General features: G+C 46.7%; 1 protein-coding gene across 1 annotated transcript; it reads left to right on the forward strand.

Annotated features, from left to right (window-relative positions):
• Positions 1-1,613: 1,613 nt before the first annotated feature.
• On the forward strand, positions 1,614-13,965 carry SLC22A7 (solute carrier family 22 member 7). Its single transcript, XM_015856999.1, has 10 exons — positions 1,614-2,068; positions 3,898-4,001; positions 7,394-7,548; positions 8,330-8,498; positions 10,509-10,626; positions 11,260-11,369; positions 11,456-11,670; positions 12,140-12,248; positions 12,885-13,091; positions 13,490-13,965. The coding sequence occupies exons 1-10, from the start codon at positions 1,691-1,693 to the stop codon at positions 13,551-13,553; spliced, it is 1,629 nt and encodes a 542-aa protein (XP_015712485.1). The 5' UTR covers positions 1,614-1,690; the 3' UTR covers positions 13,554-13,965.
• Positions 13,966-14,648: the final 683 nt, after the last annotated feature.

A 14,648-nucleotide genomic window follows, 5' to 3' on the forward strand; every position in this document is an offset into this window, starting at 1 on the left:
TAGCTTTCTAGCCAGTGCTAAATCCTGCCCTGAGCTCCCTCAGCAGCATTACGTGACTGTTTGAGATAAAACCCTGCTGCTTCATTTCAGTTGCAGTATATTAGGGACACTAAAGTGTCTTCATTACCCTGCACAGCTTCACCTGCCCCCTATACCTCCTGTGTTCATGGGCCAGGAGCCCACTGAAGGCCTGGTTCCCTGTTTTCAGCCCCTTCTGGGCTCTCTGGTTGGACCCACATCGCAGCTCATCCCCTGGCCATGTCTGGGGCTGCTGATGGACCTGGCTCCAAACCCACCTCCTCTGGCTGTGCTGAGAGCTGATGGGACCATGCCCTGTTGGCCACTGAAGAATATTCCCTCTCCACCAGCAGCTGACCCTCTGAGTTGGAGAAGATTGCTGAAGAAAACCTTATGGATGTGAAGCTTCTGTTTTCATACGTGAGCAGTCAGTGTGCTCTCGCTGCCACCAGACAGGCCCAGGCCACCCAAGGCAGGTCCAGGGTCTGGAGACAAGTGGTACGACAGGGTCACAGCAGTTGTACATGCAGTGATCGTTAACTACACGTAGTGACCCGCTACAAGAACGTGTTTGGGTTAGAGAAATACAGCAGACAACTAATAGTTCTTAGCAATTGCAGTGTGAAGAGGAGAGCTGCGGGGGTTGCAGAGCGATGGACTGTAACCTCATTTCTGATGGGGAGGCTGGATTTGCTCTGCAGTTTAAATAGGCAACAGCATATCAATGAGAATTCCTGTTCCTTGCTCTTAGGAGACCAGTGGTGAAGAAAAACAATTTGCCCTTTAGTTCAACTTGAGCTTAAACTGTAACCCTGGAGGGACGGTGCTGTTGGGTGACCCCACTCCACTCCCATCTAATTTCCCTGCTCCCATCCCAAGGTGAGCATGGCTATACTCTGTAGTGCAGTCTGGGGCAGCGTGTTAGTTAAACATGGATGACCAGGAATGCTGCTGAGACAAGCAAAGATCACTTAAGGCCACAGCATGCCATCCTTTGCCTCGTAAGCCTGAACCTGAGCACTCAGCCACAACCAGAGAGGCCCTAAGAACTGCTTCAGCCCTCCTTATGTCCACCTGCTGCTCTGCAGTTCTCTGTCTCACTGCAGCCTTGGGACAGCCATGGTATGAAGCTTGAGTGGCAGTACCTCTGGCCTTGCTGAGGGCTGTAGGTCCCTCATTGAGCTGTTGTATTGATCCCCAACCAATTGGTCTCCATTCAGAGACACATTTCTCATCCCTTCTTGGTGCCCTGTCCTCTGTGCAACCCTTGCTCTCAGGTCACAACTTGAGACAAGCCATACTGAGAACACAGCTGATGCACAGCAATCAGGCTTTGGTGCTCACAGGCATCCTCCATGCTGGGGGGCACCACTGCACTCCTGGGCACTTAAAAAGACCTCAAATGCCTTGTGCTGGATCTGCTTGAAACAGATGTGCTGTGTGTTCCATGTGCACATGGAATGACTTCTCGGAATGATTTCTTTGGCTCTACCCCAAACTGAGAGTTTCAGTGTGACTTTTGAAAGCCTTGCCATGAGGTCTCAAAGTCCAAGGAAGTGGCTGTTTGAAAAGCCATTGGAAGCTGAGCTCCAAGGACAGAGACCGCTTCTCAAGCTCATGTTGCTGCTCCTTGGTACACAGCTGCTCTGAATGAGTAAACTCCATAGAAAAGATGAAATTTGAAGATCTCTTACTGGAAACTGGTGGCTTTGGCAGATTCCAGATTTTGATTTTGTTAATCCTCTGCCTCCCAAGAATCAACCTTCCCATGCATTTCCTGCTGCACAACTTTCTTGCTGCTACCCCCTCTCACCACTGTGCAATTCCGCATCAGGAAGGATTTGTGAACCTCTCCACAGAGGAAATTCTGCTCATCAGCATCCCCAGGGAGCCCGATGGCACCTTCAGTTCTTGTGAGATGTTCTCGCAGCCTCAGTTTCACCTGCTTCTCAATTCCTCTCTGCAACCAGACAACGACTCCGTCACCCAGGACTGCCAGCATGGGTGGGTCTACGACCACTCGCAGTTCACCTCCACCATCTCCACTGAGGTAACCCCTGGCCTGTGGTCTAGCTGGAAATGAAATTAGCTCAGTGTTTTGAGGAGATGGAGACATGATCACGAGGTGCACTGAATCGAAGGGGAATCTCTGCATTTTTAACCAGTGGAAAGTACTTGTTTAGAGAAGATGGCTTGGGACGGGGAAGTTCTCTTGAGTTCAGAGGTAGATACCAACTTTTCCCATAGCGAGCACCTCCAGGTGATTGAGAGACTGGGGTTGTGGGAAGGAGGGACTGCTATGGGATTTTTTCTGCTTGGGCCACGTGGCATTTGCGCAGGATCACACCCTGTAAGGATATCATCTGACTCTGTGGCTTTCTTGATTTTCCAAGCACTTTGTTACTTCCCTTGTCTGCCTCTCCTCTCTGATCCCCCACTCCCCTGCTCCTCCCTGAGATTAAGCATCCTTTCTCACTTTCCCCGCTTGTTCTATTCCTGCCCTTCAGTATATCTTTGTTTTACATCTGTTGACTACATTCCTTGATGGGAAGAAGCCCTCAGCAAAGCTATTGACTCACAGTGACTTTATCCTTCTAGAAGACACTTCCCAGATTTAGGAGTCCATCAGTCCAGTTGTCACCAGAGAGCCTTGCCATCAGCCACAGAATGTGCTTTCCTGGTGAGGTGCAGCACTCTGGGCAGCCATAACCTTGAGTCTGCCCAAGGTCCCCATCCATCAAACATTAACCACCAGCCTTCTGAAATGCTTCGTTGGGGCTAACAGTGATACCTCTGGGTGTTAATGCTTTACCAACAGGCTGTAGCTTCTCCTCCTGGAAAGGCAGCCCAAAGCAAAATAGGTCTTAGGGAAGGGGACGCTTTGGTCAGCCAAAAGGGAAATGGTTAGTTTAGAAACAACAGCAGCTGTCTAAAAGCATGGCCAAGTCTTATCCTAGAGCCAGTGCCTCCTCCCCACCATACAGCCTCTGGTTTTAATAAGCACAGAGGTGGATGCTGGGTGTGCACCAGGTCTGCACTTCATTCCCACACTGTTTCAGGGAGAAAGATGTAAAGAAAGCATCCTTGGAGAAAAAGGCAGGATAAATGCTCTACAGCAGAGGCACTGGACTCAGAGCCTTACGACACTGCACTCAGAGTGCTGTGGCTTCAGGCTGTGTTCAAGGGGCCATGGACTTTCTGTGGAGTCTTTTTCTCTTGCAGCCAAAAAAGGTTGTTCAAGGTCCGTCTGGCCTTGTCAGAGAGCATGCAGGGCTGGGTTGATGATTAAATTAAGTTTTGCCAAGTTTCACACATATGGATTATTAACTCTGCAGCTTGGTCAGAGCATTCTGTAATGATTAGCAACATTTGCACCTCCAAGAAAGAAAAATGATGCTAATTTACTCATTTAAGAAGAGTGCCTAGATCACTGTCTCCGTAGAAATAAGTAAGTTAGCATCAGGAACAAGTCTGTCTCCCCTCTGTCTTCCTTCCTCCCTGCATGGACTGCTTGGAGGATGTTGGTCAGGTCAGCATTAACTGGATATCAAGACAGCATTCTATAAGTAAACATCATAGCACAAAGAATCAGAGGATTGTCTAGGCTGGAAAAGAACCTGAAGATCACTGAGCCCAAACATCAACCTGACCTACCCAGTCCCACCACTAAATCATGTCCCTCAGTGCCACATTCACATCTCTTAATTAACTCCATCACTACCCTGAGCAGCCCATTCCAATGCCTGGCCACCCTCTCTTCTTGATATCAATTCTTCTTGATATCCCAGCTAAACTGCATCTGGTTCAACTTGGAAAGGGGTGTGAAGGCAGACAGAGGCTGAACTGGGCACTCACTGTCACTTTGGCCTTGTGTTTCAGTGGGACCTCGTGTGTGAGCAGCGTGGACTGAACCAGGCGACCGCAACCTTCTTCTTCATTGGCGTCACGATGGGGGCTGTGGTGTTTGGATACCTTTCAGACAGGTTTGACCCTCCAAGGCTGCAAGGCCTTGCCTCACAAGGCCTTCACGTACACGTGACTTGCAAAAGCAATGAGAAGGGCAGAAAAAGGGGAAAACACGATTGTAAAGGGAGAACTCAGTCTTCTACATCCAAACTGGATTAAAGTCATACTGAGAAGCAATGCAAGGACTAAGTGCTGAGTTAGGATCATGGGTTGCTTCATGGGGCTGCCAGTTAGGAGAACGCTGCTCTGGCCATGGTAAGGATAAGGTGCACCGCAACAATTACAGTAGCACTGGGGTCAGAAGTGCTGCAGGAACAGATTTCAGGAAAGATAATTGCTTAAAAAGGAGAAAGATGATTAAAACAAAGCTGAAACAAGCAGCTGAGAGTTCAATCCTGGCAGGCTATCTGGAAACTAAGGACAAACAAGGGAGGGGCTTAAAGCAAATACATACCATGTCCAAAAACGTCTCAGGAAAGCAATAGCTGTCACTGACATTACTAGAGAAGCAGGGTAAAGCAGGGAGGTACTTCTCAAGGAAGAGCTAAGACCATGCCTGATAGGAGCAAAAACAGGAGCAAATCTGCTCTCCTTAGTTAAGTGGTAGAATGTGATAATGTAAAGGGGAAAAAGAAGTCTGAGTAACAACCTAGAAAGGGCACCAATTAAGAAATCAAATAGCAGAACCAGGAAACCTACCACTGAAAATGCAGAGCAAGCATGCATCAGGATGTGCTGCTCTCTCTACACTATTCAATATTTAATGGCTGAGTTTCCTGTGCAGGAAACTATTTGATTCTCTCCCAATTTCCTTTCTCTGGGACCAAAGGAACATTAGGGTGAGGCAGGCTGCGAAATCATTGCGCAGCAGAAGGGAAACTAGGTGCACCATACAAAGCTGCCAGTCACTTCTGTATCTTTTATCTGTTTTAAATCAGTTTTTGTACAGGTCCCCAAGAAAGACCTTGGGATCTGCCAGCCAGGCAGACTGACATCCAGCTCTTACTGAGTGAATGGGTAAAAACAATTCTGAATGGCTGAGCCAGTGGCCATAGGACTTGTATTTCTCTTTTGCATAAGATTCATACCCTACAAACAGACTAGATGTCTTTGAAGATGTTCACAGGTGTGTGAACAGAGGAGATATTGTCTGTAAGAGGTTTCCTTACAAAAGGCTTCAAAGGAAACTGAGCAACATGTCCCTGCATGGCTAAATAATTGATCAAAAGCAGGGAGGGAGCAGGAAGGGGTAAGCGTTGGGTTGGTACAGTGAAGGGACACCTCTGGGGACCTGCTAATTGGATGTGTGCTCTTCAGCATATTCATAACTGATCTGGAACAGGGGGTGTTGAGTGACTGGGCTGGTAGAGATGAAGTCTGAGTGTGAAGAACCGCAGGAGGATCCTACAGAGCTCTGTGACTGGGAGGGAGCATTAAAAGTGGGGAGCCAGAAATGCTCAGGGGTTTCTTCAGCTCAGGAATTAACCACTTACTCCTGCCATCTGGCTATTAATGTACTGTTTACCCAGGAAAAGGCCTCCTCTCCTCTCCTGTAACAGCTCAGTTTCAATAAGAACTTCTGGTGGGAGGGTGGTTATGGCTGCTTTGGGAAATCCAGCATTCTGAATCCATCAGAACTTTCTCATTACGTTTGACTTCCCCTGCAGTTACAACAGATTATGAGCATTTTCTTTACGAATGCCACGCTGATATCTGCAGCATTTACTTATCTGCATCAATAAATCCTAATTTTTAACATTATCATTATCCATTTAATCAGTATCAATACTAGATCTTAAACCTCAGGTTCATGCCCCCCACATCTCCCTCAGGACACTGTAAAAGCAACTCTTTAGTAGAGAAGAGGTCCCACTCCCCCATAGAACTATAAAGCACATCCTGCACCTCTAGTGCTTCAGGCTGAGAGACATCTGGTCCTGGCATTTTGCTACAGCTCAGCTTCATTCTGATCCAAGCTTATACAGACTCCTGCACTTGAGAACACTTGTGCTGACAAATCTTACCCCACCAAACCTTCCAAGTACCTTTACTGAGAACATATCTATGCAAAAGAATAGAAATCTGTTGTAGGGAAGGGTGAAGAAATGCTGTTATTACCCATCCTTGTCCAAATTCTCCTTTTGTACCTTGTTATTGTACCTCATTGGCTGTATCACGCTCTGGCAGACTCCCAGATTGGGTTATTTATGAAATTGCTTTTTTATTCATTTTTATCCTTGCACAGTTTGCTCTTTTTATTATATTTTCCTCACATAAATGCTTGGATGTTGGGTTTTTCTATTTCTCTCTCTCTCTCTGAAGGCAATTTTAACCACATTACTTCTGGCAGCCTCCCTGTAGCAGTTCGATCCTGCCAGCTTCTCTCTGGTTCCGTTAGCAGGTGGCGTGCATTTGCTGTGAGGGTCTAGTAATGGGTCCATAAATATCCGCCTTGTTCTCTGCAGGGAATATTATGCTTTGATACGCTCCTTACTGTATTTTTGAACCATATCTTAGCTGTATCTTCTTTCCTTAACACTTTCACTTTTGGAAATGGGATCCAGCACTGGATGCTTGCAGCACTGACCCAGGTGCATCGCTTCTGGGTATGTTCAATTTCACAGCAGATCCAGAAAACTGCCTGGGCTATTGCCACGAGTTGATTCTTCTCCAGCAGACATGTTAACTAGCTGCTGTATGAAGTTACCTGTGAAAGTTCTTAAGAATGTTATGGTGGCACTGTATCCCAACACATCATTTCACCCCCTGGAGTAAAGGCCTTTGCCACCATCCCTATCAGGTGGCTGCTGGGGGAATGCCAGAATCAGTCCCTACAGATTGAATATCCACAGTTTGTGTAGAAAAACATACACTGATGGTGTGTCTCTGCACACCCTTTTCAGCTATGGATTGAATAGATTGAATCGTTCATTGATTTTTACAGCAATCTGACTTAGGGCACACAAATCACCAATGCCTAAGCATGTTTGTGTGTATTTGACTCCCTATACTTCTCTACACCCTCCCCACAGGACTCTGCACCAAGGGTCAGGTCATACAACTTCCATAATCCTTGAGGAGCAACCTCAGCGTGCATGTTCAAGCTGACATCACTGATTATCACAGTGGCATTGAATAGGGAGCCCCGTATATCATATTTTTATCAGTGCCGCTCTTTCCATTGGAGAGACTCATGTCCAGTGCTCAGGAGGCTTCCTGACCCTTTTTATGGGATCACACCGCTTCAGCGCTGGCAATATCCAGCAAGTCCCTCCACTCTGGGGTACCACATAGTCTTTGCAGTGCAGACTATGTATCAACCTCCTTTAGTCTCTGCTTTGCCTCATTTCAAACCCTACTCCTGCGACATATTTCCAGCCTGTAAGTAACCCTGTCTGTGCTTTGATAGGTTCGGCCGGAAATCCATCCTCATGCTGTCACTTGTGTTCTCAGTCCTATTTGGGATGCTGAGTGCCTGCTCCGTCTCCTACACCATGTTGGCTGTCACAAGAACCCTCACCGGGGTGGCCCTGAGCGGAGTGTCCCTGATCATCTTGCCTCTGGGTAAGTATGGTGAGGTTGTGGGTGTACAGGGTGCCTACTTCTTCAGAAGAGCAGTCGGGCAGTGGCACAGGCTGCCAGGGAGGTGGTGGAGTCACCATCCCTGGAGGGGTTCAAGAACCATGGGGATGTGGCTCTGCTGGATGCGGTCAGTGGGCAGTGATGGTTGGACATGATGATCTTAGAGGTCTTTTCTTAATATAAAGGTGATGCCTACAATACAAAGTAGAGATTGGGAAGGACGTTTCTGATTGCTAGATGCTTTAGCGTGATGTCAAGATCTGTGGAGGCAGATTGACTGTTAGTTCTCAAACAGAAACAAGGGGATCAGCCTGGATACACATGTGCATTAATATCTGTTCCACTAAGGCCAGTTCAGCTATATTTATGTATTCTATATTAATATTATATTTCTTGAATCTGGAATAATGCATAGGCAGAGAAATTGGAAAGATACAACTGGATAGTTAGATTAAAAAAGAGTTTGATGGAGATGACCACTGGATGATATTTAACGAGATAAAAACATATCATCTAGGGTTTTCTGGCACCATTGTTAATACATGTCCAGAATATCTTCCTTTAAAGCTTCATTTTAGTTGTTTTCAGCTTTGTGAGGAGTTAAGTTGTGGATGAGCATTTAAAACATGGCAAATGTCAGTGGAATTCTCCTGGAGGAAAAGACCAGGAATGTTGCCTCACTTTGCTCATCTCACAAAGACCCGCAGACCCTCTCCTGGAGAAGCCTTGTATGACCCAGCTGAACACTGCCTCCCTCTTACAGGGATGGAGTGGGTGGACATAGAGCACCGCACCTTCTCTGGGGTCCTGACCAGCATCTTCTGGAGCGTAGGGAACATGCTGCTGGCCTTGACAGCATACCTGGTGAGGGAATGGCACTGGCTCTTGGTTGCTGTGACGGGACCTTGTCTTCTGAGCATCATCTGCCTGTGGTGAGTGCAGCAACCTGTGGCCTGCTGCTGCTGGAACAGGAGCAGGATGCCATTTGCCTTTCTGCCCTGTGTGTATGGCAAATAATATTGCAGCATTCAAGCTGGAATTGGATCTGGCAACCTTGAAAACCTTCAGTAATGGTGGCCTGGCCTTCCTCAACCTCAGGGTCGTTGTTTGGTTCATTTTGGACAAGAGTGTGGATCTGGACCCAGAGCGCACCCAGGGTGATGGGGAGCTATAGCTGGAGGCCACACAAAGTGATACTGATATATATATGACTGATATACATGCAGACCCCAAAATTACATGCATAACCGATAAGCAGAAAAGGTATAAAAATGCAAACGTGATTTTCAGCTGCCACTAGAGAGGCATCTAGAGGTGAAGGTTTACTTGCTTACTATGTCTGTCCATCAGCATGAAGCAGCAGATGAAACAGCTGCACCAACCAACCAGCTAGCAACAAAACCTCAAATCATACCTGTGCAAAATGAGATGCACGCTGATGCTGTTGTTAAACAGTGGCTCAGAAGCAGACTTGTCCTTTCAACAGTGACAAATGGTTTCTGGCAGAGAATAACATCTGACGTTGTGCTGATCAAATTCAAGACAACTGAATTCTGTGTTCTGCTGACTTTCTGGTTTGAGGTTTTGCTCTTTTTTTAGGACACCTAGTTGTAGAAATTGAATCCTGGAAATTCATAGATATATTTGGATCCACCCTTTGAATAATAGCTATATTTCTTTCTCGTTTGTTAATGCCTTCTATGGAAATGAGTTCTGAAGAATATTACACTGTCTGATCAGCAACCAAGAAGTCAGTGATTGTTGGATAATTAAGTCCCTGGAGAATAGAATCAAGATTTAATTTAACACTTTCATTATAAATTGTTGACACGAAACGTGTTCTCAGCTGAGACATTAGATAGCCAAAAGACATAGCATTACTCTGGAGATGGTGGCAAGGAGTGCAAAATGCCACCTTTAATGCTTTATATTTGCCAAAGTATTAACAACCTCTGGGAAGGAGTTGAAAACTTTCCATAGTCCAGTTCTGCAAATGATTTTGCTCTACACACCCTTTACAGCAATGGGTTGAATAGGTTGAATAGTTCATTGATTTTACAGCAACCTGACTTAGGGCACACAAATCACCAACAGCTCGTGGGGAGCTCAGTGGGACACCTCAGTGAGAGATTCTGACAAACTCATGATCTCAGTTGATCTCTTACCCAAATATTTCTTCAAGCTTCTAACTGCACTTCAGTTGGGCTACATTGGAATGTTTGCATATAGTTGGAATGGATCTGAGGCATTTCCAGTGTCTTCTGGACATTGACCGCTATGCAGACCCACATGTGCTCAGGCCAGCTGGGCTGCTCCATGGCCTGGGGAGATCCAGGGCTGATAGTGCCACATAGTCAGAAATTGCAACCAGATGAAAGATCACAGAGAGGAACAAAGAGTTGCATGTGACAGATTATGACAAGTGGTGAACGTTTTACTGGGACAGATAGAAAAATAGGAGTCACAGGACCCCCACTCAAGGTAGGTCTGCTAAGTAAACCTCCCCAAGTTGCTGATTAGCTTTGCAGCATTAGAGCATCCCTTGTCACTCAATGACTTAGTATGGCTTCTTCGCTGGGGGCCACAGCCACAATGATTTAGACTCCAATGTATTATCTTTTGCAGAAGGCTTTGATTGTTGTGAACAACAAATAATTTAGCAGTTAACAAAGGAAGTAAGAAGAAAATTTAAGCTTTCTGAATCACATTATAAGAATCTTGGCTGGACATATTTCAATTAAGAGACAAGTTCTTTAAGGGTAGAATAACATATATATGTAAAGAGGGTGTCCTGCTAATCTTAATCTCATGCACCACAGTTGTTATTCACAGCAGAGGTAGAAACCTCATAGAGAAGATCCCCTCTCTTTGGCCAGGGCCATGTATGTGGGGTGGAAAACATGTGGTGCCAACAGGAATGCTGTCTTCTCTCCTCACACCAGGTGGGTCCCAGAGTCTGCACGGTGGCTCATAGCCAACGGCAAAGTGAAACAAGCTCACAAGCATCTGCTTAGATGTGCAAGAATGAATGGAAGGAAAGACTTCACTGTCTCACCGGAGGTGAGAAACTGAAGATCCAGACATATTCTTCCTCCCACGTTTTCTCCTTCTCTCTGTTTTACATCTGCTTTATATCTGAAGTGATGCTCAGCCTGCAGCATGATCCGTGGGGCACTGTGGTCCACAGGATGCCTTAGGCCATTTTGCTCTAGAAAGCATTTACATTCACTTCTAAAGAGAAAACTTACATTCAGCTCATGTAAGACCAGAAACCAACTTCAGTTAGGTGGGGAGTCTTTCCTTTCATCACTGTCATGACAAGATGCTTCTCTGCACTGAACACTGGACTTAGAATGCAGTGAAAGAAGTACAGCTTGTAAAAATCAGCAGTTGGCACTGGCCAATGCTGACTTTGCTAGGACTCTTTCTGCCATGTGGGATATGTAGGTAAGAGAGGAAAAGGGGCCATGGGTGAAAAATGGCTCTAAAATGGTAAATAATCTATTAAATGCTGTAGGAAGACGAGCCTCTGATAATGTATGCCCAGCAAATTGTTCTGCAATAGGAATATATGGAAAACTGAATGGGTTGATGAAATTAGGAAAGGCAACAGACCCCGGCCTGTTTAGGGTCTCATGTCTGGATGCTAAATATACAGCAGCTGAGCTCTTTCCTTCTTCTCACATCTCCCAGGTTCTTAGAGGAATGACTACAGAGAAAAAGCCAAGTGAGAGCTTCTCCTACATCAGCTTGTTCAGGACACCAGTCCTACGGAAGATCTCTCTGTGTTCTGGGACAGTGTGGTAAGCAGTGTTACTTTGCACAAGGGATTCATCCTGCATTGCCCAGCTGGTTTTCCCCTTTTCCAATCTCCATACGTTCCTTGCAGGTTTGGTGTTGCCTTCTCTTATTATGGCATGAGTATGAACCTAACTGGCTTTGGGCTCAACATGTATTTCTCCCAGTTTGTATTTGGCATCATTGAGATTCCGGCCAAGATACTCATGTATGTGCTGGTGAATCGAATTGGACGGCGGCACAGCCAGGCGTGGTCACTCATCCTGACCGGACTATGCATAGGAGCCAATATCATCATTCCTAAGCGTGAGATGCTCTTCTGCTGTACGCTAAAGGGGAGGTATCCATTCTGTGCTGTGCTAGAGAAAGAAAAACATAGATCTTGTCCACAATCAGCTCTATATAGAGATGTCTTCCACCTGCAAGGGCACTAGTGGTACAAGGCGGATGATGTGTGCCAGCCCTACTATCTGGAGGCAGCAGATGCTCTCTAGTCACTGTGAAGCACTGTAAGGCTACTGATAACAAGGGGAAGTGCCCATCCTTACCATAGATATTTTCCAATGGGAAATACTGGGACTTAGTCTTACATCCATTCAGCTTCCACTCAAAATAGCAGTTGCCAAATTTTCAGCCTGATTCAGACCTTGCAGCAGCTACAAGGCTCTGAAGCTTTCAGTTCTGTCTCTTGGAGCCTTCTGGCACCTGCGACCACAAGAAACTTCTTCACATTTTTCTTTGGCTGTTGTCATGAATGTCTTTTCCTTCCTCCCAGCTTTCACTTCTCTGCGCTCTGTGATAGCCATTATGGCCAAAGGTTCCTCAGAAGCTGCGTTCACCACTGTCTACTTGTACACCTCTGAGCTTTACCCTACCGTCCTGAGGTAAGAGACACTACTGCCTGAGGGCAACACCAGACCCTTAGTGGGATGTCACCATCTGCTCTTGGGCACTGACACAGCAGGAGGTGCTGTTGGCTAGACTGAAGGACTGATCCCTTGCCTCTAGAAGCAGCAGGTTCTGAGGACTACATCCACCCACAAGAAATGGGTAGAAAGCTATTATTTACTGACCTGGGGTGTGTGGATAGGGAAATGTGTTGAGTGGTGAGGAGTATTCTGTGGGGCACATACTACCACACAAGTCTGATAGCCCTCTGGACATCAGATGATACTAAAGCAAGGATTAAGTAGCCTTTTAGGAGAAAAAAAAAGACGGTTCATTTGAAATATCCAGTTACTAATGACATAAAATCACAGACAGGTCCTGGGATCCCTGTTTTATGCATGAATTGCCATTCATCCCCTGAAAATTATTAAGTGGAATAGGTCTCAGGTCCTATATTTGGCTAACTACAGAAGGACCAGAGGTGCTCACAGGAATCTTTAGTGCTTGGCTCTTGCCTAGAACTGCCTGGGAGAGGAGGGATTCCATTTTTATTTTTGCAAGGTCTGATATGAAATAAGCACCCATCTCTTTCTTGGGGTATTCTACGCCTCCACAATCTCCTACCTTTCCAGGCAGAACGGGATGGGATACACCTCCTTCATGGCACGCCTCGGTGGGTCTTTGGCCCCACTTGTGTTCCTGCTGGATGATGTGTGGAGGTCTCTGCCTGAGGTGACATACTGTGGTGTAGCGGTGTTCTGTGGCTCGGTGGCCTTCTTGCTCCCAGAGACACTCAATGTGCGCCTGCCTGAGGGCATTGAGGACATCGAGAAGACACAGTGAGTAAACTCCATCCTGTCCTGCACAAAGAGTCTGCCAAAAGAGGCAGGGAAATGTCCCATCTGCCATCTGTAATTCCACATCTGTGGGCAGCAGCAGATCAAGTGACAGTGCAGCAGGGATTGGGACTGATAGGTCTTTTGCTCTTCTATCCACCAGCCCAAAAAGCATCTGCTAGCAGGCAGCTGGTCAGACATGAGCCAGCAGTGTGCCCAGGTGGCCAAGAAGGCCAACAGTGTCCTGGCTTGTATCAGTAGAAGCAGGGTGGTGAGATGTGGCACTGGGGACATGGTTAATGGGAATGATGGAGGTGGGATGGTGGTTGAACACAATGATCTTAGAGGTCTTTTCCAACCTCGATGATTCTATGACTCCATGATTGATTCTTTCCTTCCAGAGTGAAAGGACCGCTACAAACCAGTGCTCCTGAGGGCTTGCCATTACAGTCTCTTCTGAAGTGAAGGACTCCATGGAACAGCCATAGGCACTGTGAAGGACTGCAAAACTGAGCCGTAATCTGGCCTGCCAATGGATGAGCCTTCACTCTCCTGGTCTCTCTCTGCAGGGAAGTGGGGCTGAGGATGTATGAGGAAGGAGGTGGATCATAAAACCAGCTGGAGGGAGCCAACCCTACCCTGTAGTGTGATCAGGACCAAGAGTGCTGAGGTCTATCAGGGTGTGGAAATAAAAGGACTCTATGTTTGGCTCTTCCAGTCTTGTTGGACCAGCAGCACCTTTCAGATCACTGCACCAGAAACTATAGTCCATTGGTTGACAAGCCACAAGAAATGTAAAAGAGCAATAAAAAACCACTGAGCGTGAATTGCACAGAAACAAATCTTAAATAAATCTAGCTGGGCGGGTGAACCATGAGCTGTAGCTACAGATGCTTCTTGAATGTGGAAGTGGTCTGGAGATTTTCCACACTGAGACTCAAAGCTTTCACTGAGAATGGGATAACTGTAAGCATTTGCCTCAAATACAAAAAGATATGCGTGTGTATATATATATTGCAGATATTAGATGTCAGGTGCATATAGTTAAAGGAACTCATGAATGTAATGTTGACTAATTCAGTCCTGGCTTTCATTCTGCTTGCTGGTCTAACACACCACTTTGGGAATGCCGTGGCATCTTGCACTGCTGCACATCACAGAGATGACGCTCCAGCTACCAATAAACCCGGGATCCTGATGAAGAGCAATGCTCTGAGCTAGGAGAGAGCACAGCCCCAGTGTCACAGTGCCAGACACACCGCGCTGTAAGGTAAGCCCTGTGAGGAAGCAGGTGAGGCAGCCCATCAGCTCCCAAGTCCAGCAGCGCCTCCTGGTAGGAACACGCCGCATAGCAACATTTCCTGCGCGATTTCGAGCACCCGACGTGGACGTGCAGCACTAACGGTGTTTCTCTTTCTTTTTTTCCCCCTTTCTCTTCGTTCCCCCCGGGTTCCTCTCTCCCTTGACGTCACCTTCTACGGCTCCGCTTCCGGGTCGCTTTGAGGCAGGCGGGGCGGGGCGTGGTGTGTCGGGGCGGGCCTATCCTCCCCCCATCCCGGG

The sequence above is a fragment of the Coturnix japonica genome, chromosome 3, assembly GCF_001577835.2.
Source record: "Coturnix japonica isolate 7356 chromosome 3, Coturnix japonica 2.1, whole genome shotgun sequence".
Classification (NCBI taxonomy): Eukaryota; Metazoa; Chordata; class Aves; order Galliformes; family Phasianidae; genus Coturnix; species Coturnix japonica.